The sequence below is a fragment of the Numenius arquata genome, chromosome 6 (assembly GCF_964106895.1).
Source record: "Numenius arquata chromosome 6, bNumArq3.hap1.1, whole genome shotgun sequence".
In the NCBI taxonomy this organism is placed as follows: domain Eukaryota; kingdom Metazoa; phylum Chordata; class Aves; order Charadriiformes; family Scolopacidae; genus Numenius; species Numenius arquata.
Window position 1 is genome coordinate 5,841,451 of NC_133581.1, and position 27,920 is coordinate 5,869,370.

Sequence of the window (27,920 nt, forward strand, 5' to 3'; positions counted from 1 at the left end):
CCATGACATACAAAGAATGAAATGGGATAAAAGAAATTTCTCTTCTACATAAACGTACGAAGAAAACCACATGAATAAAGCAGCATATATACAACGATTGTATGATTATTAAATCATAAACCAACTTGAACATAAGAGTTTCGGACACATCAGAAGCCCCCTCTTTTTGTCTTTTTTTTCTTTTGTAAACAAAATACAAACTAGAAGTCAAGACTATGGATTTGCACTTTGATTTAAGCTCTGGGCCCAGTGGAAGCTTTTGTTACACAGTGCAGAGCCCGTTTCTCAGTAGCTGCATCTTTGAGACATTTTATAAAAGGATACTGCTGCAGAAGTATCTATTTCTCGACTGAAATAATAAAGGACACTGACTCCAAAAACAATTAAGCTGAAAACAGCAAGAAATTTTTAACACGTCACTGTCACACAGCTCTCATCATAGATTAATTCACATATCTTCATGCCACAGAGCACCCACCTTCTCTGACAAGGCAAACCCTGCGCCAGCTTGGCTCTGCTACAGACTACTCATTCAGATCGCTCATTATTTCCTCCTACAGGAAATACCTATTTTATTTATCACCTACTGCTGGTAACAAACCAAGAAATGGCTTCTTATCCTATTTTAACAGTATTTTAGGCATAGAGTTACGGTGATTTTTCCCTGGATCTCAAGTATCTCTTAATGCAGGGTTCAACAGGACTGCAGGTATCTGCACAATCGCCACTTGAGCACCAGCTGCCTACTTTCAGGAGGCAGAGTACAACAGTTTTGTCACCCTAACTCTTCTGAAACACCCAGGACAGGGAACACTCCATGACAGGCCTGAATCCGAGGTACGATTCGGAAAAGCTCATACCCATCACGTCAGACCACTTGCTAAGGAAGTTATTCCACTTCAGTATATTAAACAGTGACAGTATATTAAACACAACTAAAACCCAAAAACATGATGATGGTATCAAAGTCAAGAATCCAGTAGTTGAAAATAACATAATTAAGCTTGGCCACACAATCCCGATTTGGCAGCATTGTATGCACATACTATACAGGTTTTAGTGATATAACCAATTATTTTTTGTTTGCACGAGACTGCAGCCTCACCAAGTGCACCAGACACACATCTTTGACAACAAAACCTGCTTATGCAGTAAATACAATTTGTCCTTCAGTCCTCCACAAGAAAAAAAGCCATCTGATTAAGACAGCAATCTTGGAGAAGCAGGTACTACTCGACCGTCAGAGCCCTGAGAAAGACTAAGCAAATCACTTCAATAAAAACCTTCCACTGAGGGGCGGGGGCTAAGGGTGAGAAATGTAGGACTGTGTCCCTTGTTTGCTGTAAAGACCTTGCAGAAGCATCAGATTTTAAGCAGCAGCTGAAGTCAGATAAGAAACAGTTTTATATAATACCAGATATATTCAACTAAATGCTCCTGGAGATGTACATGCTTTTTTGACCTTTGCCTGTACAGCTCCAGGAAAACGAGGACAGTATGACCTCAGTGATTTGTGAGAATACATTAATTTCTTTGGTTGGATACTTGGATATTTCCTTTCAGATATTAGGTTTTCTGTCTTCAGAAAACAGCACACAGTAAATAAGCCTCAGGCTATACAATGAATAAAGAAAATATTTAATAGCCAGTCATTAAGAATGAACATTGCTCACTCGATGCACTGAATCGGGCTACAGTCCTGGGGAAAATCATATGCAATTAGAAAACTGCGTACGGGCATATGAAATGAAGAAACAACCTTCATTACATCATTTCTCAATGTTTGAATGCTGAACCTTGCAGCTTTAATCTTTAAGCTTTTTATTTTATTAACGTTATTTTTTTAAAGAAAAATCTAAAAAAAACCAAAAAACAATCAAATCATTATTTTGCGCCCTCTGGCCCTTTCCTAAGTCATCAGAACGATACAATCAAGTAATCATTCAATCCTTTCAAGTAATCATTTCAAGCCATCAATAGGAGGTATCCTCCTATATATACCTGTACAAACAGAAACGGAGAGAATATTTTTCTAATGAGTTTCAATAAACATTTGCTGACAGCAGAGAATTGACAAGATCGAGAAAATTCAAATCCATTCCAGGCTAGGAAAGGACAACACTAATGAAGGGGTTTTTCTGGATTCTACTTACGAAGCGTGTGTCTGTCCAATACACCAGTTATTTCTTCCCCGTTTCTATTCCCTCTGACACAGTGAAAACTCACGTTTCAGTACACCTGCCCTGTTATAGCTTTAGGCTTTCCAGATTCCAGCCTTGGTGCTCACCTACTTTGAGACTTCCCCAGGTCTTTCGATCCCCCAAATACATTAAAACATTGGCAAACAACAACTTTTCAGCTGCATATATGAAACACATTCAGAATTTTACCAAATTAAGAGGCAATCAAAAGCATTTTTGTGACTAACACAATTGCTGAAAATTGAAAGTCATCGATTTAAGGAAATTCAGGAGATTTTAGATGTTATGTTTTTTCTTCCTTGCCCCTAATTTAAAAAAGGTGAGAGTTTGATCTTATTTAAATCAAGGGCATGTTTCATCCTCAAAAGCAGCCAGATTTCTGTGGCTGAACGTGCAAATGCATGACATTGTGCCACCGTAAGTGGGCGAAGGCAGACAAAATTCTAAAGCACTGAGAACACCATCAACCGGTCACGTCTCTCAACAACAAGTAACTCTTGATACATCCTAGCATCTGTAAAACACAACACGTCAGCTGCCTATGAAGGTGTACACATCTCAAGACCTACCTATTTTGGAAAATACTCTCAGAAGTAGCAGACATGGGAACTTTGAGCCTGAAAAACAGTGGCATTGGAAGCTTTCTACACAGGTAAAAAGGAGGTAGATGGCATGCCTCTTTTTGGAAGAGAATTAACACGGTTTCTTATGATATAATGGGATACTGTCCTTACTCCTTTACCATATGGTTCAACTACTACAACATTTTTTTCTGAAGTGTGACTGATAGTGGCACATATGACTACTTAAAACTAATTTTGAGCACTTGATTTGGACATATTTTTTAAAAAATATTTCTTATTTGGGTTTAAATTCAGTGTCATAAACATAAAATTAAATACAGCTGCCACTTCAGGGGAATTACTAGAAGGGAAACACAGTTTAACACCAGAAATTGTTCACACATCCAATTGTAAATGCTCTCAAACACACTGAGGGTGCCTTTCTTTAAATAAATTGAGCTGGAGAAAGGTCTTCCTTTTCTTCAAGCTATAGAATGACCTCTAACAAGTCAACAAGGCCATCATCACAGAGTACACTTGGGAAATTTTTGTATTTGAGCATTTGAAAAATTAACGAAAGCATTTTTGCATGCACTTAGTTATCAAAAATAGAATCAATTGCCCAATCTCAACCACAACTGTGACAAGTAATGTATGTGGCTCTTTTCAATCACTTATATGACAATGCCAATACATACACTGAAGACAGTTAATGTCTCTAGATGCAGTGCTCAAAAAAAAGCCTTATTCGATGAACAGATACATACTGGCTTATTCCCTGGAAAAATAACACTGCTTATGCAGCAAACCTGATTGTATAAAGAAAATATTCAGGTATGTAATGACATTCCAAGGAATAAAATGCTTGCTTATCCAATTTCAGATAATTTTCTATTAACTACATTTTGGAGTAGAAGCTCCTATTTCAAGGCCATGAACATTTCCATCTTAGGGACAAACAACTGAAAAAGCAAAGTGTTCTATGGTTTAAAAAAAAAAATAAATCCTTATAGATGTACTTTTTGCTTATTTATGTTCTGGTTCATTTGACATGAAAATCCCTGTTCACATGGGACTGGGAGTTGAACATAAGACTAGTGTCACTCATTTCACAGATCACAAGAGAAGAACTGCCCTAAGTCATGGCCTCTATCACACACACAAGCTGTCCACCTACTTAGGGATTTTTGGGGCGGAATCACTTGAAAAAGCACTTAGCCTTATAGCATACAGAACAATATTTCACTGTACAATTTTAGTACGATATATACAGTAGACTGTTTCAAAGCCTCTTTTCTGAAACTAAAATAATGTGACACTTTACATAACTGAACATTTGCCGTGACAGTAAATAACCTTCCACTGGGTTTACTGAAGGACATACTAAAAATTACTTTCCTTTTAACTGGCAGCTGGTGTTCCATACTTTTAAGAAGACTTGTTTTACTTGCAGGAATACACTAACTTTAAAGAAATTATGTACTGCCATTCAAAAACCATAATGTTTCAGTCACAAAAATACAATATTAGTAATCGAATTCATAACAAGTTAAACCTATTAAATACTAAAATTCAGATTTTACAAAGCGATTTACAGATTATTTTAAGAGTCTAATAATCAATGAGGTGCATACTTTTTTCCACTCCGAGCTGTTCTAAACAGGTAATTAGCTAGATTTAGTGATGAAGTCTTCATATATGGGCATCTTAAAGGCTTGCACTGCTCTTCCTCACAGGAGTTATTCAGAGGTCCTGTTTTAAAACCTTAACTAGCTGGGGAGGAGAGAGGCAGTGCACTAAAACTACTTTGCAAAATCCTGAAAAACTCAAATGCAAACGTTTGAATTTGGATCGACTATGTAAACTCAACATCTCAGAAATACTTCTTCTATGTCAAACTAACAGCTCTGTAAGACCTTCCATCTTCCACCTTACCCACAGTTGAAATAACAACCGTAAATGGCAGGATTAAATATGCTCAAATTTACTGTCTACTGCTCTGGGATTTTATGCCAGCGGGGAAGACTAGGATGAACTGCTGGACTTCAAAGAACTGGACTCTTCGTAGAGATGATCTCCTCTTTCTGCAGCCATAGCTCAAATAGGGATATTTGGAAGGGGGCAGATGGTGACAAACCACACAGCAACTCTACCTCTCTACCACACACGAAACAGTTAATTTTGTAAATTAGTGGTGTTATAAGTAGTTATGAATTAGAAGTTACATGGGTTTTCATATTTATTAACTTAAACCAAAAGCACAGTTCCTCTATAAAACATTGTTCCTGATGGAAACAGGAAAATGGAAAGTTTGGAGGAACGTCTTTACTTTGAGGGTGGCAGAACACTGGAACAGGCTGCCCAGAGAGGTGGTGGAGTCTCCTTCTCTGGAGACATTCAAAACCCACCTGGACACATTCCTGTGCAACCTTCTGTGGCAGGGGGGTTGGACTAAATGATCTCCAGAGGTCCCTTTCAACCCCATATCATTCTGTGATTCTGTAACCCTTTAGCAACATTCACAAAGCATCTATACTCCTTAAAACTTCAAAATTCATCACTTCCCTCTAACCACAAAGGCAAGGAACTTGGACAAATAGAAAAAAAAAATAAAATCCCCATAACAAGAAAATTAAAACAAAAGCATTTGGTTATCAACTTGGTAAAAATCTACCTTAAATAAATCTGAATAAAATACAATGCAGGTAAGAGACTCCATTGAATTAAAAAATGCCTGTGAAGACTAATATCAAATGCAAGACCCCCTCAATGTCAACCTGATGCCTGTATCTCCTCTGACTGTTACTCAAGTGTCACCAGCACCAAAGACATTGATGCTACAGACAGTCCAACTGTAAGAAATCGGCTTCAAATATGTCCTGATTTTATTCATAACTGCAACAGAAGTACTATGATAGCTTACACAACTTTCTGTCAGTTAACACTGTTAAAAGAGAAATTATTACTGTTGTTATTGTCAAAGCAGAGGACCAAACAAGGAGTCTTACCAAGCGGCCTCTCATGTAGGCTGTGGCAAGTTTTGTTCATAGTTGTTAAAAAGCCAAGCAGTAGTCAAATGTTGTCTGAAGAAATCAGGGGAGGTAGACTCACCATCTGCCCGCAGCCTGAAAGAGCTACTACAGCGAGTTGTTCTGTCAAATCAAAAGAAAAATGCCCTGCAAAGTTGATCATTAAATCCAAAGAGCGGGGCTGCGTTTATAAATGAAAGCAAATCATTCAACCTGCTGGCTACGGATAGCTACAAAAATGAAATCTTACTTTTCTCGGATGACTGGTAGCACTGGTAAAACTTTCTATGTAAATGTACTCAGCCTGGCTGGGACAGAGTTAATTTTCTTCATGGCAAGCAGCTCTATGATGCTATGTTTTAGATTTGTAACTAAAACAATACTCCTAACACACCAATGTTTTAGTTACAGCCTCAGTTTGTCACACTGCCCCCCCCAGGGAATAGACTGGGGGGCGTACAAGAGGTTGGGAGACGACACAACCTGGCAGACAACCCAAACTAACCAGAGATATTCCATGCCATATAACATCATGCTCAGCATTAAAAAGGGAAAGGGGATACATAGACACGCACACACTCCAGTTAGGTTTGCCACCTATTGCTTGGGAACTGGTCATAGAATGGTTAAGAGTTGAAAGGGACCTTAAAGATCATCTACGTCCAACAGCACACTCAATCAGCATCAGTAAGTATTGAACTTGTAGTTCTTTCAGACAGGCATAGTAGTAGCTCCAGGACTAACTAAACCACTTTTTTATTACAGAATCACAGAATCTTCTTGGTTGGAAGGGATCTTTGAGATCATCGAGTCCAACCAACAAAAAAAAAAAAAAAAAAATGGACCCTGTTGTCAGTTTAGGAAATTACTTTGCGTATGTGATGTTAAGACATATGTTGAGACTAAAGTCTTCTTGCTGTACTTGGAGCTGACTTGGATTTGCAGCTTTTTTCTCCCAGAATACCGTTACAGAACAGTACTTGTTTACAAGAAAACACTACACTGGAAGAACAGCTGATCCCTCGAGAACTTGTATGCCTTGCGAGAATTTCAGATTTTGCAAGAATGGCAATTCTGTTTCAAGAATATGCCTTCTGCATTACAGCAAATTATTTATTACAGTAGCATTGAAAGGTCATAATCAGAACGTAAAACTTACTTAACCAAATGTCATGCAAATAGCTAAGGTTCCTGTGCTAGAGATTATTTTACTTAGATTTTTAAAAAAAGCTTTCAAGAGATTTCAAAAAGCATCAGACAGGATAAAATAAACATCTTCTGTCACCTCTTTTTAGCTAAGAAATATTACCTTGCCTTAAACAGCACCATCTTCTAAAGTAGTTGGTATTAAGGTTAGTTATGATGATTTTCAAGTAAGAATCCACTTTTCTGTAATGCTACCGCTTATACTAGAGGGAATTTTCTATAAACATCTACAAAATCACCTAACTCTTATTCTTCAAGAACTCCACTTCAGAGTTATGCCTTGCCATTGTATCAACAAAGCTAAAATCCAGGATATTCAGCACCCTCAGAACATGCATCACAAGCGTACGTAAATACTCTTACTCTCTAGTTGTCCTATGCCTTCAACACAGAGCTGAGGGCTCCTAGTTGATAATACAGAGAGCTGTAAGAGTATTGACAAGGAGAGATTCAGAGGTTTTAACCCTGAAGAACTTAAGTTAGAAATATCGCTTGCTTTTAAAGTGAATGCTCAATCTTTGCAGCCTCGCACCAGTTAATTGCTTGCAGAATATCTTAATCATCAAGTTCTCCCCTCACAAGGGTGATGTTAAACAGAAAGAGGTAAAAGAGGAACTGCTAGAACAGATGAGCCATTTTGAGTACCAGCCCTGTGAGGGTTCTCACAGCAAGCGCCAGGTTTAGATACAACTCTTCAGGACAAAACATACCCAGAACATGACTGCCACCACAGATGCAGCACTGTCTTCAGAGGAACTCTTTAAAGATGACACATACTAATACCACACCAGATTGACACACTTTTCCTCTCAGTCAAGTAAGACCTAGTAACAGACTCCCTAAATATGCCTCCTACTAACCAGCATGAATCAAGCAGTAAATGGAACAGTGCCTCATATTTAATTTATTTTAAGGGCAAAAGAAAGTAATAGAATAAACAGAGCACATGGCCCCAGTAGAAACTGTTCTGCCACATGCACCAGGGCATGCTCGTTATTCTCACTGGTGATCCACAGAGCCAGTCATTATGAAGATCAGTTTCTAAATTAGAGGCTGCATCTAAGTTTACTGAAGCCAGCAGGGAACCTCCATATTCATCTATTCTAATTCCATGTAAATTATGCTTAGTTTGTATACTCAAATAACTATGGGAAAGTAAGTTAAGCTACCTCAATGATTCCTCACTTCGGTATTTGTAAGCCAAATGTCATGAAAGCAGTAGAGCTAAAAGCCATGGGGAAGCCAAATATAACCACCCTAACCCATAAGAAATCCTTCCCACAGCAAAGCAGAGTCACTACTACAGAGATGCATTTAGATTGTTCCATCATTCCATGTGTGGTTGTCTTCACTCACCTGTACTGATAGAAAAGTTTAACAACCTCCCTACACATGAGCTCTGCCACGCAAACTTCTATTTTAGATTGCCCAGCTCTAATCGATCACTCTTAAGGTGAAGCATTTATTCTTCATGTGGTCTGAAGGCAGAGGAGACACAAGTCAATACCTCTAGCTGCATGGCCATGCAATCAGAGCTTCTCCACAGCCCTCCATTACTATTGTTATTTCAGAAAAAGGCTTCCAAGAAGGAAGTACAGGAGTCTTTACCTTACACAGCTAATCTGTGGAAACCATACACATAGTGTAATACAATCATTTAGTTATTGCTTATGGAGTTGCTAGAAAAAGTATTTTGTACTCTCCTAAGAAAGAAGAAAAACGAAAAGTTCTTATTTTCTCCTCCCCTCCTCCAACATCTCCACAAACCAGGTTATGCAGTCTCCCAGCCAACTGCTTAAGTGAGAAACACCTTTTTAAACTGGTAGAATTGGCAATTAATTCAAGAATTAAATCTGTTTGATATTTCCCCCATCTGTATTCTCCCCCCATTTACTTGGGACTGAGTGGAGAATAACGAGTACGGGAGAAAGAGGAAGACACTGACAATTTGGAACGCATTTTTTTGGTACCAAGAAGTCCACAGGATGAAAATAAGCTATCACCAAGGTTTTTTAAAAGTCTGTTCTGTACATAGCCATTTTAAAATAAAAATAAATAACCTGTGTCTCTTACACAGGGATACAATGGAAGAGATCCCACTTTAGCTACTAGCTGCCACCCTTACTACTTACCCAATCCATTTATCATCAATTATTTACCCAATCAATTTTCAATTAGCGTGTGCTCTTGTAAGGCTATTGTTTTGGAATAAGGCTCTTTGCTGATGAACCTGGACCTGCCATAGCAAGAAAGGAAAGACCACTAAAATTGTCTGAAGTGATTTATGAAAGGAAATCTGCACTTTGGCTCCAGCAACTCCTGCTGCTCCCTCAGTTCAGTTGGACAACAGCATCAGAAAACAAGCCTAAAATATGCTACAGAAAAAGGAATGCTTAACTTAAGAGAAAGCATAGGAAATGTTTATGTGAATATACACCCTGTTTTACCTAAATAAGAGGAGAAATTTCAAAGAAAATTACTAGGTTATAAAAACGACAGATGCTTTAGGAATTCATTACATTCCTTGCCTCAAAAATTAGGAAAACAAAGTAAGGTTGAAAGAAAGTTTTAAAAAAGTTCAAAGGCTCTTCAATTCACATTTTATATGACACACACAATTAGGGTTAATTTACAGGGAAAAAAATCAATTAGCAAACAACTGCTCTGCTGCAGTGGCAAAGTAAATTACGGCTTAAAGACAAAAATTACTCATCATGATAACACTAATGTTATGGTCTCATGCAAACATTATAATGTGTTTTAGTCACTAAAACCAGCAAAGAAAAATTCAGAAAATGGAAAACTATAAACACACTGTTTTGGTATGCTACAGTAAGAAAGCAAAGGTGCTGCGACTGAAACTTTGAAAATTTACAGAAGTGAGTAATGAGATGAAGTGACAAAGATGAGAGAGATTCAGAAGCTTAAGACCATAAATCACTTAAAAAAACCCAGCATCTCCAAGTTAAAAAAATTTGCAGACTGAAGGAAGGTGCAAGATTGCTAGATGAATGTTGAGGAGAGAACATTAAAAAAAAAAAAAGGCAAGAAACCTAAAGGTAGTAAAGACTTCATACCATTTTTAATTTTATTACTGCAATTTTAGGAACTGCCTAAAAATTAATGACAGGAATCAAAATATAGCCTCCCCATTCCCCCAGTTCAATCATAACAATAACTCTAGCTACAAATAAAGACAAAGTCAGTAATGCCTTCAGGGAACAGACCCACTATCAGCCAAAGTCAAGCTCAAACTTCCATCCCGACATAGCACTGCAGAACCATGAGTGTATTTAGGGATAGTTGGATGGAACTGTGACTCTCCCCAACATTTCCAGGATTAACCACTGGCAAGCAACTGCGTAAAATACTGCTCTACACTGAAGTTCTAGTTCCCAATGCCAGCCACACACGAGCAGTCAACTCTTCCTGAATACAGATCTGAAACACATACAAAACTAGAAGCAATGCAAATTTTCAGCTTAAATGTTCTCCTCCCAACAGAAAGAAAAATATCAGTATCCTGCCTCAGAAAATTTGATCGCACAGCCAAAGATTAGGGAAAAAAAATACCAACAAAACAAAACCAAACTGTTGTAGATTTCTCATTTAATTAATTTGTACACCTTCCAGTATGCATCTCCTTAATTTGCAAAGACACTACAATGGCTTCATACTGTACAGCAGTTTAATTTCTGATTTGATATGGTGGAAAAAAAGTGATGACATGTTAACAGTGCTGTAAAGGAGGTGGCAAGGGGCGTTTTAATTTCATCTGAAAATCTGTCAGGACACTTCTGTCATCATAAACCTAGCTCCCTTCCTTTTTCATAGTACCACATACAATGCAATGTGAAAACCTTCCAGTTGAAGAGTATTAATACTGACATTTGAATTTTTCCAATGTATAAGTAATATCAGCTTTAATAACGGCCACACACGTCATCCTTTATGTTGTATGACATCTAGAACAAATTTACAAAACCCTTGTTCTCCCAACAGTTCAACACGCCAGTGGAGGCAAAAAAAGTAGGAATGAAAAATACTTACAGGAGCAAAGACAGTCATTAGAAGAAGGAAGAGCAGAAGAGAAGGCATTTCATATACCATGGCTACTGTTTAGATTAATAGGAAGAGACCAGATAACTGGAACGGAAAATGGCTGCTTCAGCGACCTTTAGTGTGCACAAGGCCATCCCTGAAAATGAATCTTAAAAATGGATATACTCAAAATACTCATCAAGGAAAGAGGGAGCAGGCAACTGACAGCCAGTTGAGGGAGAAGCAAAGTCTATGGTAAGACAATTCTGGGCTTTTTAGATCACTTTGACCTCAATTTGCATCTCTTTTTCATTCTGTTCCTTTAATTAGATTAATGTGTCTTTCATGGCACACCATAGGTGTTACAGCCTGGCTTCTGTTACAGCCACATTTAAAATGTTAATTAAAAATGCTAAGAGCTATGCAAAATAATGAAAAAGTGTAGTACCATGAGATTGATGAAATTCATCTGGAAGTATTTAATAGCAAGAAGTATTTAATATAGCAACAAAATCCTGAGCAACTCTCAAATAGCTCTTTTTTGTCAACACTCACTTAACAAAGGCTTTAGATGATCTTTACTAGAGAAAGACTATTCTTAGCTGTTTAAAGATGACAGTAGAACAGCCTGATCCCCCTCTAATGGGAGAAAAGTCTTCCAGCATCTCAATGGCCCGAAAGTTTAGTTTGATAAAAGCAACGTAGTTATTTTTAGCACTCTACAGGCATAAAAATACAGCTCTAAACTGTGACCTACAGCTATGCACAGCCAAGCATCACATCATACGACAGCCTTAACTTTAGCTAGAAGCACGTCTGTAGTTGCTTCAGACTATCGTTATTCATCTCACTACCAACAATACCTTCGGATGGATTTAGCAACAAGCATGTGAAATTATTACCATCTTTTTTTAAATTGCTGCCATCGGCAGAACTCAATTCAAAGGTAGGAGATCTTAATGGACTTTGTAGAAAGTATTTGAGAGACCATGTTAGGTTAAATGGATTACTACTCCTCTCTGGTACAGAGGATGAAAAAGAACCTTAAAAGCAGAAAAACTTAAACTGTCATATTCAGTACAGAAAACCATTTTTCAAAGCACAGTTTGAGTAAATGAAAAAAAAAAAAAAAAGAAAAAAGAAAAAAAACCTTGTTTTCTTCCAGCAGTAGTAACAGCCTGGAAACAGGATATGCGACAGTAAGAGACCTTCAAGCAAACTCACCTGAAACAACACTGTTCACGTAAAACTGCAAAGGTAATTTATGTTATTTTATTCCAATTAGTATGCTTGTGTCTGCATGATTTGTAACAAACTGTAATTTAAAAAGCCTATTCCACCAGATTCTTTTTTCCAGGTCATGTAAACAAGAATTTGTTCAACATTAAAATTTATACCAAAGTTTTAAAAACAGATGACTTAAAGTTCCAGCACTTAACTTTATTTCATCATTTTTTTAAATGTATGAGTTAACTTAATTTTTGGAGGTTTGAGGTTTTGTGTTTTGTTGGGGTTTTTTTGTTGTTGTTTTAGGGTTGGTTTTTTTGGGGGTAGGGGTGGTTTGGGTTTTTTGGTGGGGTTTTTTGATTTAGTTTGGGTGGAGGTTTTTGTGGTTTTTGTTTGTTTGGTTTTTGTTTGTTTTTAAACCATAAACACTACCAGGATAAAAAATTAAATATTTCCAAGATGACAGACATGCACTTTTAAATGCTGTAAACTTCACATAGTTACGTTAACTCACAAAGCAGATGGAAAACATTATAAAATGCAAGGCTTGTCAGATTTACTTATGGCTTGGCGATTATTGTTATCACTACCTATATTCTACTGCAAAATATTTTAGAATCATTAAGGAAGTTTCCTTTAAATATTCAGCTGCTAAGAATAAAGTCTACAGGTTTAAATACTATCAGTCAGACAGTGTCTGGTTTAATAAGTAGACAGAAATAAGGAATATTTATTTTTTTCTCTCCCCTCACAGCTTAAAAATGCCACTTTTTGGCTGGATGAAATGGTCAAAAAACGATTCCTACAAACCCACAAGATATCCTGGATCAGAAGTAGTTACAAAAACCCTACTGAGGGAATTGAAATGGCACCTGAAAGAGCGTGAAAGATTACTGCAAGAGATCGAAAATGAACAAAAAGTCCAAAAGACTGGCATGGATTACAACTGGCTGAAGAACTACCAAAACCCTCAAGCAACAATTCCAGCTACTGAGCAACGGCAGCTCGAAGTTCTGTGCTCACAAATCCAGCCTTGCCAAACAGGAACTGTTCTCAGCAGGTAATTGTTTCACATTTCTCTAACTTTGAGTACTCTGTCATTAGTAAGATTTTTCTTCTACCTAATCCAAGTTTATATTTGGCTCTGATCTTTCCTCCAAAGTAACAATGACCAGCAACTGGAAAGCATTTTTACAGGTGTTTTAGAAATTACATCTTTAATATGTTGTACTTGAAGGAAGTTTTTAATCAGGATTTTCCAGGTCTAATCCAAAACAAAGGAAGTCTCACGTGCATAAACACGACCTCTCAACACTTGAAGTTTTTCCTCGGTTATTTATCCTCAGTATTTATTAAATAGTAACTCAATAACCAAAAATCAAATTAAAGCACTAATGCAATGCACTCTTACACAGAAACCCAGCCTCACTGTCCAAAACACCCCCCATATTTTACAAAGAAAAATAATTCTATGCCTGTATTTTAAATACATTTTCTAGGGACACACAGAATAGTCAGAACAAGCCTATGCGCCTTTTAAAGCCCAGAATATACCTAAGGGCAAAGTCAGTTTAAATCAATTTACCCAGATGGGCCAAAAAAAAAAAAAAAAAAAAAAAAAAGCATATCCAGTAACAATAGCTTTCAATCCTCATAATAGCTGGACCACATCCAGTGCATTGTTAGAGCTCTTTTCCTCTTATAATCTTTTGGGGGAGGTGTATGGGGAAATGTGGCAGCAAGGAATAAATGATACCAGAATGTAGTCATTTCCTCCTCCTTCCCCTTCCCTCAAAAGACGAGAGAGGAAACAGAAGAGTTTTTCAATGCTGATGATTAGATTCCAGTTTTTGTTTGTTTCTAGATTTCGTGAAGTTTTGGCAGAAAACGATGTTTTACCTTGGGAAATAGTCTACATATTCAAGCAAGTTTTAAAAGATTTTCTTACCAACATCAAGAGGGAAAACCACCAAGACCAGCTGGTAGATGAATGGAATACAAATTGCTCTGAACATTTCAGCCTGCGTGGAGACGGTTGTAACAACTCGGACAAAGATGAAATCCCCACAGTTTCAAGTTATGTTGACAAAAACACGCAAAGCATGTTTCCCACTTTCTCTCATAGAATCTGGAATCTACCCTATTACTACCCATCAAGTTAAGTTGGTTTGTGTTTCTTTCAAAAAGCTATGTAGACGTTTACATTCCTTTCTCGTGATTGCCATCCACAAATATAGGAATAAGAAATGTGACATGCTCCCCTTTTTTCCAAGTTCAGAAATGAAAATGCTTGATTATAGCTAGTATGCAGCAGTCAAACTTTAAACTCTCCTTTTATCTTTATAGTACCTTAAAGATGTTGTGTTTGAAGGCACCTTTTAACCAAAAATGTAGATGTTTCTGGAAAAAAAACCCTCTGAACCATTTTATTTTTTAGCCATATATGGCTAGATGTATTTAAACAAGAAAAGACTGTTTTCCATTTCAAAATAAAATAGCATCAATCCACAAAGTGTTAGGTGTAACCTCTGTAACTGTCACATCGCTTTTAGGCTCAATGGGAGCTTTATACTGTGTAAGATATCTGACTTAATATAATACCAGTTATACCAAATAACTGTTCAGCTCCAAAAAAGTATTTATCAGCTTATTTCTTAACGTCAAGAATAAATTCTAAATTGAAAACAATGTCAGAAATTATAACACGCAGCATGTAATGTTTCTGTATTTTTTCTAAACTGTGCTCTGCATGTGCTGAAATACTGTGAAGACAGACAACTAAATGAAAACATTAGATATTTACCAGCGTTTAACAACTAGCTCTTTATTCTTTAACAAGTTAATGAATTATTTTATTTCAAATAGTTGTACTTCTTCATTTGGCTTATTGGAGGTTATCCCGAAATCCAGATTCTGTATTACACCTAAGTGTTTTGACCAAATCAGACAGTACTTTTCTAGAATAGCAACAGAGTCAAACAGATCGTTTCCAAAGCAAGAGGTGATCTTTTTAAATTTAAACAAAAATTTCATATTTTCAGTTGCCATTATTATGAACCCACAGTGATAGATGAAGTTTTACAAGACTGATCAGATATGTAGCAGTTGCCATCACAGCAGACAATTAGAGCAGAAAATCAATGAAAACATATGCCAGAACTCAGTTTGCTGCATTTCCAATTGTGCTCCCATCACTGTATCTAACAAGTTTTTACATGTCTTTTATGTAACCCTTCATCTCCAGATTTCCTTTCAATCTGTCTGCCACATTATTAAAAAAATGGGCAAGACTCACACAGCCCAATTCACAAAGAGCACTATTTTGAATACGTGGAAGAAAACTGCTTCCTCCGATATTTTCTTCAAACATACCGAAGATGACATTCAGATTTCCTCAAGTTGGTAACATAAAAGTGAAAGGTATTTCCTTATGCTCTCCAGTTTTATCCCATACCCAAGAAAGAATTTACTAATAATGCAACATAAACCGGGTGAAACAAATGGCACAATATCTTCATAAAAGACAAAAATACTATTTTAAAAAACCTTTGGAAAGCTTATAATCTGGAGAACATTTCATGCAGGAGAGTGGAATATAATCTACACAGTAGGTGCGACAACATACACCTAACTGCATACACCTGACAAAGCACCAGAGGACTAGAGTAAATCAGTTCCTACAAGTTTAGAATAATAAAAAATTGCATCTCAATAGCAAAAATAACCAGCCCCTCCACTTTCCATAAACTAAATACACTAAACTTCACAAGCATGTGCGAACTCGTACCTGCACTCAGCTGGTATAAACTCTTTGCCCTCCTTTTGTGCAGCTCTTGGTTTGTGGATAAAATAACGAAAGAGCTGATCTCAAGTTACTCTTCCCTACTGATGCAGAATAAAGAGTACCAGATTCTTTTCATGCAGCTCTAAACAAGCAAGACATGGATCCCTGCATGAGGGCAGGATGGTTTGAAAGAAAGGTTTTTCCTCAGTGATAAAGCTCCCCAAAGAGTTAAACCTCAAGTACCTTTTTCATAGAAAACAGGGTAACAGGTATTGAGCATATAAAAGGCATTAACAGAATTAATACTACATTGAGAATTAACATCCACAATGCTGGTTTCAGAAAATAACTTTTATTTAGTCAAACATGCAAGATTCCTGCAATATTAATTCATTTAAATTAGTTTCTTAAAATGGTACCTTCACAGCTTTCTACTGGAAAACAGGTGAAAAAAGCCCTAAAAAATTAGCTTCCAAATTTCAGTTTATGGAAAACAGTAGGCCAGTAAACATGCAAGGTCCACTTACCTTTATGATCATCAAAAACAGGTAGGGAAAAAACCCATCCAACCCTACAAGATGACCAGAGATACAACTTACCCATTCTTCATAAATTTCACTTCAATTTCACTTTAAGAGAAACAAAGGCAGTCTTCTAAATCCAGAAACAAGGACCATCAACAACATATGCCAAAAGGCAGCCAGTGAATAATAGTTAAAAAAATTATTCAGGCATTGTAGCCAATTCAATGATAAATCCAAACACAACGCTAAGGAAACAGACAAAAAGGCTTCACTACTTTTATATACAATTTTTATTGGTGAAACTGATAGTAGGCTACTGCATCCAGTTCTAGCGTCCATACTTTGGGGGTTGGAAATGAGGGGGAGAAACCAAACTGTGAACTGGAGAGGATACGGGGAAAAAAAATTATCCAAAGGCTGAGAAAATGCCATCCACTAAAGACCTCATTTTGTCAAAAACAGAAATAAGAGGTAAACTTTATAGAATATGAGGACTTTCACCTGATCAAAGTATTATGTACTCACTCTCTAGTCAAAAAGCAGAGAAAAGCACAGAAAAAGCAACAGTGTAAGAGCAAGAAGACAAACTAAAAATCTTAAACATGTTTTAAAGAAATCTGCCAGGTTTACTGCAACATGCTACAAGGAGAATCCATACCTCAGTCTGCCAGCTAAGACAAGCTATTTTCTGGAATTTAGCTTACACTTAGATTTCAACTCTATCAGATAGCAGTAACATGGCTGTAGGCCAACCATCACTTCCCTGCTGAAGATTACTGAGAACTCAACTGTTTCTTTAAGCACTTTTTATCTACAGCCTACGTGATTTGCATGAGGTGACCTGAAACTATATTATTCCTTACACTAACCCAGCTGATATTTCCGACACAGCTGACACAAACCTCTCCACAGAAAGACTAGTGGTAATAATAGCAAAAAGCAGCGATGTCTCCAACCTGCACAGATGTCGGGCAGAACACACAGCATGCCATTTTTTAAAGCCAAACAAGCTGGCTACAAAAAAGGGGTAACTTGGTGAAAGCTACACCTATGAAATGCAAGAAATAAAAGACAGAATAACTACCTCTTTCACACTTAAGCCTTTAAGTGATTTAATGCGAACCACAATTGTTTTGATAACAAGGAAGGATTTAAGGGTCTAAATTTCTTTTCATTCAGTTAGACATAATCAGAGGAATTAAAAAGTTAACCAATGAACTATTTAAGGATCAAAATTCCAACCACAATTTCTAAGAACTATTATCTTCCCCTAACAAGCTCAATTACTAATACTGCTACTCTAGAGGTAGTTCAGGTAACAAGATAATCTTAAAAGCCTTGGAAAATAAGGCACCGTTGGTAAAGAAAGATAATGCATTCTACATCTCTTTTTAAGAGAGACATGAGGTTTTTAGATCCCATTAGACAGTTTCAGTAACATTTTGGTAAAATATTAATTATTACAAACACTTGTGTGCAATAACACACCTGTACCAATTTGGTATTAATCCTACAAATTCTTATGTAAAAAATTAGACAAAAGAAGTAGAAAGACAGTCTCCACCAACAATTGTGTATCCAGCTTGAAATAAATATAAATAAGCATCTGAAAAATTTGAAATACTCTTGGTTTTGATTTTCCCAAGAAACAAACCAAGAGTTTTGAAGGAAATATTAAAATATATTATCCTACAAGCAGCCTCAACAAAAAGAAATTCTTTTGTTTTCAGCTCTACAAACACTTTCTTAAGAAGAAACCTCTAAGCATTTCCTACTTCAATCTAGACCTTCTCAAGTTTCTTCAAGATTTGTAAAAACTCCCTAAACATAAGCACATTCCCAGAATTGTGAAACAGAACTGTATATGGAAACAAACCACAGCTAAACAAAAACACCTTCTTTTCATTTTGCAGCAGCACACAGATGCATCAATCATCTATGCTCAAAAATGTTATATGTCTAATGATGAAATTCTGTCCCCGCTTGCACAAATTGCTATTTAGGATGCATATCCTATTTCTCTTTTTCTCAGATGGGAAAGAAAAAAAAAGAAAAAACTCAACCTGTAAAAATAACTTCTGTTAACACAACTGTCAAATCCCACAATTAAGGTTACATGCTAAAGCTTTTGAGTGGAAAAAGTATCCGTCTAACCAAAGTAAAGATTTGTCTCTGCTTAGGCATAAGGCTTGATGAATATTGCTAGTTTCTTCTGTACTACTTAGTAGATTTTGGTGGCTCAGTTGCATTCAAGAATCTTTTATTAAACCCTCCCCAAGTACTATAGAAATATTACTGGCAGCCAAATAAAGACTGAAAAATCCAAGACATCTCATACATACTGGGTTTAGGAATTACATTAATAGTAGTTAACCTTAAAACACTACAAAATTCTGTTTGGCGACTTCTGGAAAATTTTAACTACTTGTATAAAACCCAGTAGCTCTCAGTCAGAGATTCAGAGCTTGTTAACGCCAGCACTTTTAAAGGATGAGAGGGGATAGGTATTTTGACGTGCCAGTTTTGTCCTTTCCTTGAAGCAAAGACAGAAAGCAACAGCCTGACCAGCCTCTGCTGAATTGTCAGAATATCTGCTGTTAAGATGTTAGGCAAAAGGTTTGTTCGTTCTCAGAAGGCAATGTACACCCTTTGAGAGAGGTCCGGAAACACAGCGACCCACACTGCTATACAGCATACAGGAAACAAAAGACACTCACTCTAGGCTGTACCTCCACCTAATTTTGAAAAATACTTTAATATATTGAAGTGCATACAAAACACTTTCCTATAGGCACCACGGACACACTAACCAAACCTGATCTAAATACTAAGGTTACTATGCACTGCCACAACACATTCCATTTTAGGCAGCATCCAGGACAAAAGGGGTTTTCTTTTTTGTCCTTTTTTTTTTTTTCCAATATCCAGACAGTAGTGAAAACCAAATGTACCTGGCTGCTACGCAAACATACATAGAGTTCTTCTTGGCTGTAAACTCTGCCATCTGAGAAGAATAAAGCACATCCAAGGAGTGACATGCCAACATACCTTGAACTAGCTTTATCCTGTTAATTTAAATGCTTCAGATACATCACAAGAGCAATGAATACACACAATTTAGTTAGAAAACACACAGCAGTAGATTCAGGAAAAGAGACTGTTAACTGCTGTTCAGATAAAACAGAAGTTCCTACAGGGAAGCAAATGGATTCAGTTTGAAGTAACTGAGAACATCTGCTGTAGGTAACATCAGTATCTTTACTGCTGGAACATTTCTGGCTGGAAAGGAACATTAGAGGAAGGAAAAACAGGTAAGAAAAAAGCCAAATTTTCACAAATTTGTAGCTTAAAAAATTAAACTTGCCAACAAAGTTATAGAATGAGTAACACCTATTTATTATAAAGAATATTTGCTTGTGAGTTTTGGTGTAAACAAAGGATGAATCTAAAAAGAAAAGTACTTAGTTACAAACAACGTACGAAACACTACTGGTTAAAAAATTTACGTACTGCGAAATAATTAGCTGACATTCAAGGCATCAGCCACCGAAAACAACACGGTAGAAGCCTGTAATACTGTTAAGGGACCATGAGGGGAAAACAAAGATCAACCGTGTTGCTCATTGATTTAATAGCTAAACGTGTAAGAAGACACTCTGTGAGACTATTATTCCCTAATAAATAGGGAATTCAGGAGTTGACTCCCGAATCAAATTTTATTTACCGCTTGCCACTGACAAAATTCCTAAGCTACACACCTGAACCAGAATAAACCAGGTCTGTTCTAACATCACTCCACAGTTTTTCAACAGCACTTGCCAGAATTGTACACCAGCAACATCCTACACATAGCACGTCTAGTGGTGATGAAGACAACAGAGGTAAGTAGCAAATCAGGAAAAGTATTAAACCCACAAAAACACATCTATATACACCCGGAGTACAGCCACAATCGTTACCGAGGAGGGTGTCAGGCTGGAATCCCCCTCAACCACACCACACCGAGCCCAGGCAGAGCGGGGGACTCGGAGGGGGCCATCCAGACCCTCTCGAAATGCCCGTGGCACGCTCGGGGCCGCGGGCACACACCCCAGAGAAGGGAGGCCACCGGTGCCTTCACAGACGGCCCTTCGCCCCGCCCGTGAGGAGCACCTTCCAGCCGCCAAGAGCAGAGGCCGCCCCGCACTCACCCCGCAACCGTTACCGGCGAGCGGGCAGCAGGCGGGCGCGGGGGACGGCGCGGGGGACTGCGGGGGGGGCCGGCCTGCGCTTCCTCCCCCAAGAACTCGACGGCGGTGACGGGTTTGTCGATGGTGAACCAGTCGTTGATCTGCTCCGCGGTGAGCTGCCGCAGCATGATGGCGGCGGCACGCGGCTGCCGGCTCGCGCCTCGCACCGCGGCTCCCACCTGCCACGCGGCGCGCCTGCGCCCTTCCCCGTGCCCCCCCCCTCCCCGCCGGCACGTGACCCAGCCCCCCCCAGTGCCTCGCGCTGCCGCCACAGCTGAGGGGAGGGCGCCGTCGTGGGCGGCTTCTCCCCCTGCTCCGCCACCGGAGGCGCCGGGGCAGCCGGTTTCACCCCCTCACGCCCATAGAACAATGGTCGAGAGCGGTTCTGGAGTCCCAGTGGCCTGGAGGAAGCGGCCTGCAGGCACGTAGATGCCTCAGCCCTCCTGATTCTGACTCCGCGGGTGCCCCCCGGCCCTCCGGGACAAGCTGTTCTCTAAGCGACGCGCTGTGTAAGAACTCGCGACAGGCGCTTCCCGGCATTGTTCCTTGCACAGGACCCTTGCTGCGCTCCCTTCTCAGGAGCGAGGTGCAGATGGGGCCAAGCGCTGTGGCGAGACGGACCTTGGGACTGAGCGTGGGCTTTTTCAGCGACAGGAACTCTATGAGGGGCGGGCAAGGCCCTGCAGCGGCTGAGGGGGCGCCGGAAGGTGACGGGAGACGAGGAGCGGCAGCGCAGAGCGGAGCTGGGGCTCGCCGGCCGCGGGCGGAGAGCGGGGAGTGCTCTGGTCTTCCGCAGCCATAGGGGGCGCTGCGCGGCGGCGGCGCCTCGCTTTCGGCTGATGCCTTCGCTCGTTGGCGCGTCCTTTCCCAGCGTCCCCCGCGGCGGTAGCGGAGCCCGTCCCCGCTCGGTGACCTTCGCTGGCAGCTCGGGCCTTCCCCGCTCTTAACGGTGGGTTTCAGCCCGAGCAAGCCCTGCTGGGTTTTGGTGGGCATCGCTTAGGGAGATCTCGGCGAGGCAGTTGTGGTTCAGGCCGCGAAAGAAGGCGGCGGGGGGGTTGGAAGCGCGGCCTGCGGTGCTCGAGTTCTGCCGTTTACCGACCTCGCCCGCCGTGCGGTAGTAGCTGTGTGGGTCAGGCCCCGGGCGGGCGGTAGGTTCCCCGGGCTGCGGTGGGGTTATGGCGGGGAGGTCAATGAGAAAGCAAATTCAGCGTCCTTCCGGATAGATTTCAGTTAAAAGGCCTAAACAGCGTCGCATCTACCGAGGCCCCGGGGAGAGGCCTCTGCTGGGTTTTAGCAGGGTGTTAATTGGAAATAGCATTGCTTATTCTCTGTGTTTTGTAGTGGTGGGAAAAATCCTTTCCTTGCTTTCTGTTCAGTCTCCCTGTTTGTTAATATGTCTTAAAATTTTGTTATAGCAGAATTATTGCTATTATGGCACTCTTCGTCTGAAACTACAAGTGCTGGGATCTTTGGGGGAGTGTTCTTAATAGTGTTGCTGAAAGCACAACACTTTCAGGAAATCTGTCCACAATAATAAATTTGATTGAAGTGTCTGTCCGTAAAGAAGTAAAGATATGCGTGGGTTTGTCTATAATTATACAATAATTACCATGAAGATGCTTTCATTCTTTAAGAAGCACCTAGATTTTTCCAGTTGTTTTGACATTGACTATCCTTGCATCCTTTTTGATGCTTGCCAAAGGATGCTTTACATTTAGTAATGGCAAGTAAGTAAGTAAGCATTACCTCATAGAAGTTCAAATCCACTTTTCTTTCCTGGGACTTTAGTTTACCGTATACTGTTCATATGTGTATATAACTGACTTTATTGGGTTGTAGTAAATAGTGACTTTACTGGGGTGAAGTGCTGTATGGAAGACAGTAGAACATGTAATATGGCAGTGCAGTATGATGCACATGTGTACTAATATGTTGTATGGGAGTTAGGGTAAACTTTATTTTTAAACAGTTTACAGTTTTCTGTTTGTCTAAAAAATCTGCATAGAAAGGAAAAAAAAACATTGATAAGCTTCTTGCTCTTGGGACATATTTTGAAAGTAAAATATTCATGATAACTCATTAATTCAGTAGCTTAACATCATTTATTTTGCTATTTTGAGTAGAAATTACCAGGTTGGGAGAGACAGCTGCGGGGGAGGGAGGGAAACTAATGTGGTAGTACAAGGAAGGAGCCTCTCTAGCTTGTCTGGAATGAGGCTTTCCTCCTGAGAGAATCTGGAAACATTAAAAAAAAAAGCTGCTACTGATAGGGAGAGAAGAACCTAGCTGTTGCTACTCTGTAAATGCTTTATTGAGTCATCTTTGAATCGTCTCATCAGCTGTAATTTATTATTTTTTATTGTCCTAGCCCATAAATTGTAGCCTTAACTCTGAATTTTCATTGCTTTGCTTTAAGTACTTTTGCGCGTTTGGGGATTATTCTTTTTTTAACCTATAAACTGCTGTTGATACATATCAGGAGTGGGTGTATATACATAAATATATATATGTGTGTATATATATTAAAAATACAGCAGGTAAGAATGCAGTTGCAAAACTCACCATTGCAAAAACTTCTTATAATTTTCAGATGGTGCAGACCATGCTTCCAAAGTCATTGAGAGCCATGAAATTCTACTTCACTACTGTGTATCAAGAAATATGGGTTGGTGTAGCATTAACAGCTTATGTTTATTACAAAATTTCTTATGGTGGTAAGTTACACGTTATAGTCTTCATTAGCTGTTACTTTACAGATAAAGTTATAGATAAGAATATCCTTAACAGTTAGAAATCAGTTATTGAAAATATCCAGCAAATAAGAAATTAACACGCTTACTTAGGGCCAGGTCTTTGCCATAAAAATTTAGAAGCTTTAACATGCACAGTATAGAAGGTTACACTAACAGAAATACTCAAATACCAGTGTAACTGGGCCTACATTATGAAAATTGGGTAACATAGGAATTGGTTTTAAAAATCTGTATCTAACTTGCAACATGTAGCCAGAGTCTTCTGTAGATTTGCGTTGAAGGGGAATGTAAGACTGTTCTGAACTAGAACTTACTTTGGTTAGAAGTTCTTTTTAGAATCATTATATTTTGGGGTTTTACTCAAGATCTGCAAGAAAAACCCCAGTAATAATGTTTATAAAAGCTTTTCCCATGTAAACTTGTGAAAGCACTTAGTTTTGGGCTGCTGCACCTCAAAATGTGAGGTGTACATCACTGAACATTAATATGTGTTACTTGGTGATACTGCATCACCTTCTCAGAGGAAGAAACAGAACATCTAATGTAAAAATAATAAATTTGAGTGGCCAGGTTATGAACTCTCATGAACAATGAAATGTTATAAACTGTAGACAGACTTGACAGGAAGAGGAACCCTTCACTGTGGGAACAGCTGAGTGATGTTACCTCCACATTTCTCTAGCTTTGTCCAAATAAGTTGTAGCTTCTCCAAAACTGTTACATTACACTTATAAGCTTTAAGTAAATGTAAGAAGTTGAACAGCTGGAGAGAAAAAAAAACCTAGTTTCACTTTTGCTTTAACTTCTTTAATTTCAAGGAGAATTCAAAATTGAAAGACTGTTTCAAGTTTGTGTTTGTGTCATCCTGCTTTTATTTTCATTTATGATTTAGAAAACGGACGTGGTGGTGTAACATTTTGAGGGCCAAAACCTTGGTATGGGGCAATATTATTTTAAAGTTAAAATAGCTTTTAATAGCTGTAGTCCTTTTTGCAGTTTGGGGAACAGCTTTGCAAACAATACAGGAATTTATAAAAGAGTATGTTGTAGAATAACTTAGATTGGAAGGGATTGAGCTCACCTGGTCCTAACCACTGCTTGAAGTAGTTAGATCAAAGTTAGATCAGGTTGCTTACAGCCTTATTCATAATTCAAATTAATATTTCCAAGGGTGGAGATTGCACAACCTCTTATGACTGTCTTCCTTATGAAGAATTTTTTCCATCTATTTTTGTCTGATCACTGTTTAGGAAAACAATTACAATGGGAATGTAAAATAAGCTATTTTATTTACAAAGGAAGATTTTAAAGATTTTTATTTTTTTAAAGTGTATTCTTATCACTTCAGTTTACACCTGTATGTTGTGTGTGTGTATATATCCATATAGTATGTAAAATAGTACCATTCTGTATACGTTTCTTTTGAATTACAGTAGGCGTCTTGAAGGCTATAATTTCTAAATGCATGGAGTCTTGCTTAATTAAAAACAAACAATATTTAAAAAATTAATAGAACTTTTACTGACATGTACCATGTAAAGTACATGTTGTACACTTCTAAAATCTTGTTTAGGCTGAATTAGCAAATCGTAAGTGGTATAATCTAATTGAAGTTTATCTGCAAAAAATAAATAGGAAATATTTTTTTTAAACTGTCATTGTTCAGCTTGTTTTTTCTTTTTTTCCAGGCAAAAAAGCAGTGGCAGATAGTAAGTATAAATATCTAATACCCTGTTGCATTTTTTAAGTGAGTGCAGTAAAAATTAGCTCAGCATATTTTATTTAAGTTTGGGGTTTAAGTTAGGGATTCAGAAAACGTTTAAAGACTACTTCAAAATTTCTATTTCTGGTTGTATTGATGGTTTTATAACCTAGAAACATCTGTGAATCTGCACAGATGCTCTCTGTCTTAAAGTGTCCTTTGCGTAGGTTTTACCATAGTAGAATGGAAGTTGTATGCCTTGACTGGAGGGGGAGGAATTCTTTTAAATAATGGTAACAACCATTTAATGGAATTACTTGAATCAGCAGGATCTCAGGACTAGCTGCTGTTTTAGGTGTCAAGAAACTAAGAAGTTTAAACTTGTATTTTGAATTGTATTTTTATATGTTTCATAAAGTAGTGTTTAGATATTTGTGTACAGTTTCTTCTAAAATCACATTGGAATTTTGTGAAAGAGGATTTTTAGTACTGGCCAAGTTTATGTATGTATTTTGAGGGGTTTGTTTTATTTGATGGGGCAGTTGAATCTTCAATTCTTGTGTCAGATGTACACACAGTTATCTGTTCTAGGTTCTAAACTATGTTCCTGAATTGATTTTGCTCTACTGTTTGAACAGTCTAAATCATGTCTTTGTTTCAGAGTCCTCTGGTGGTGGCCATCATTAAAGACCTCTTCTGGGAGTATGAATTTGGTGTTTTGTCATCTTTACTGTAAATGAAGCAAGTTACAACCATAGGGAAGTTAATTCTAAAACTGTACCTGATTCATCTGCTGTAATTAGAGAAAGAATAAATCCATTGAGCAATGAGGAATTAAACGTGTTGGACAAAGTATGCTGGAGTGTATTGTTAACCTAACTTTCAGAACAAGTATTTTTTGTTTTCTACAGTTCTTCCAAGTTCCATGTTAAACTTTTTCAATAGTACTTTGAAAATGACCACATTTCTATAACTAAACTTCTTAATAGAATTAACCAACACTTCTTAAAATAGCATTAAGCCTTTTTTTTAAATGATATCTTTTCTGACTAGAACTTTTGAAATACTCCATTTACTTTTAAAATGCTATTTAATAGTATGCCAAGTGTGAATACTTAATTCTCAGCTTTTTGTCAACTTGTGGTGCAATAATTAAGGGTATAAAAAGTTTTTTTTAAAACCTTAGATTTGTTTAAAAAGAGTTCTTAGTTCTGCAAGGGTTACAAGCAAAAGCTGTATTGTTATTAAAACGCTATGCAAAATGTTTCCAGAGGTTTTTAAAAAGTACTTTATTGGTAACAATCTTTTTTTGTTCTTCATATTCAGTAGAGCTGAGGAGTTGCTCTGAAAGGCTCTTCCTTTAGTCACAAATTTTACAAAGGAGTAAGTAATAATATGCCCTTATTATATGAGGAAAATTGATAATTACATGGGTCCTCATCTGCCATTTGAGCTTATGAAAATCTCAGAATTTAAAGGGAATAATGAAATCCCGCACTGTGGCAGCAGCTCATATGAGCATAAACAAACACTCACCTGACTTCAAAGAGTTTTCCTTTTTCCTGAAAATGTAGAAGTAATATATGTATTTCTGGGATGGGTCATTAGTGGTTTTTGCAGATAACTATTAAAGTAACCCCATAGCTAGTATTGTATTTTGGAGACTCTAGTAACCTATGAGTTCTTAGAGAAATCAGTTTTCAGAACTGTACATACTGAATTCTGTACTGAGGATACACAGTGTATAAAACCAAAGTTGGACTTCATGTCATGTTTTGTTTAAATTTAGCCTAATCTGCTTTTGAGAAGATTAAGAGGCTTAAGTCATCTTAATGACTTAATGCTTACGTACATCTTTTTAACTACTTCACTGAAACATCTTAAATCTTTCAACTTGATTAAAATTTTGCTTTTCAATCTCTCTGACTGCAGAATCTGACCATAACTTAAATATTTTGTATTTGAATACTCAGGAGCTTGGTAACTTTACCTGCTGATGGTAAACATTCCAAACACTATGTTGCCTTTAATTTCTTCAAAACTTATACTTCTGCTTACGCTAAATAGCTATACCTACTATGGGTCGTTACCAATCATATTTCTCCAAAAGCTTTTTTTAAAGGCAGGTATAGCATTACTCAATTTGAAAAGAATAGGTGACATCTATCTTTCATGCATTCTTGACATTTTTTCCACCATCCACAGTTTTCCTTGTTGTTGCATCTTCCCTTGGTATGTTTTAGCTGATTCTTTCATCACTTTCATCATTTCTATATGGGTTTTTCAGTGTTTCCTCACTACAGAAAAATGAAGAAGTAGAAAGAAGTCACTATTTGTTTCTTTACATAAAACCAAAAGCATCCAGAAGAAGGGAACAGAGAATAAAAACCTAGAAGAAAATGGAGCTTCAAATGAACAGATATTAGGCCAGTGGTGATTACAGGGTGGGTCAGAGTTGTGGTATGGTTAATAAGTGGTTCAGATTGAAAATTTATGCCAGGTAAGGAGCTATAAGTGCATTTGTAATGCAAATTTATGATCACTAAGTTAGAGTTCCTAAGTTATAGTTCCTAAGATACCACACATACTTCAAGTGACCTGCTTTAGCAATTTTCAATTACAGAGCTGAGGAAAACAAGCTAAGGAAAAAACATTAATCAC

At 37.9% G+C, this 27,920-nt stretch overlaps 3 protein-coding genes across 3 annotated transcripts in view; 2 read left to right on the forward strand and 1 right to left on the reverse strand.

Annotated features, from left to right (window-relative positions):
* The window catches only part of TDRD9 (tudor domain containing 9), an 80,054-nt gene extending 59,107 nt beyond the window's left edge, over positions 1–20,947 (reverse strand). Inside the window, exon 1 of the mRNA XM_074149010.1 lies at positions 20,766–20,947. Coding sequence (XP_074005111.1) covers positions 20,766–20,932 — 167 coding nt within the window. The 5' untranslated portion in view covers positions 20,933–20,947. The remainder of the gene's footprint in view (positions 1–20,765) is intronic.
* On the forward strand, positions 13,029–14,429 carry RD3L (RD3 like). The gene is made up of 2 exons (XM_074149011.1): positions 13,029–13,327; positions 14,132–14,429. The coding sequence occupies exons 1-2, from the start codon at positions 13,029–13,031 to the stop codon at positions 14,427–14,429; spliced, it is 597 nt and encodes a 198-aa protein (XP_074005112.1).
* A 711-nt stretch (positions 20,948–21,658) lies between the features above and the next one.
* On the forward strand, positions 21,659–27,184 carry ATP5MJ (ATP synthase membrane subunit j). Its single transcript, XM_074149042.1, has 4 exons — positions 21,659–21,753; positions 23,395–23,518; positions 25,246–25,266; positions 25,921–27,184. Exons 2-4 carry the CDS (start codon positions 23,395–23,397, stop codon positions 25,944–25,946), a joined length of 171 nt encoding a protein of 56 aa, XP_074005143.1. The 5' UTR covers positions 21,659–21,753; the 3' UTR covers positions 25,947–27,184.
* Positions 27,185–27,920: the final 736 nt, after the last annotated feature.

Excerpts from the sequence above, each read along its gene's own strand:
- RD3L (XM_074149011.1), top strand. The coding sequence starts at position 13,029 with ATGCCACTTTTTGGCTGGATGAAATGGTCAAAAAACGATTCCTACAAA. Across the intron at positions 13,328-14,131 it reads ACAGGAACTGTTCTCAGCAG|ATTTCGTGAAGTTTTGGCAG; the intron begins GTAATTGTTTCA and ends GTTTGTTTCTAG.
- ATP5MJ (XM_074149042.1), top strand. The coding sequence starts at position 23,395 with ATGGTGCAGACCATGCTTCCAAAGTCATTGAGAGCCATGAAATTCTAC. Across the intron at positions 23,519-25,245 it reads TTACAAAATTTCTTATGGTG|GCAAAAAAGCAGTGGCAGAT; the intron begins GTAAGTTACACG and ends CTTTTTTTCCAG. Across the intron at positions 25,267-25,920 it reads CAAAAAAGCAGTGGCAGATA|AGTCCTCTGGTGGTGGCCAT; the intron begins GTAAGTATAAAT and ends TCTTTGTTTCAG.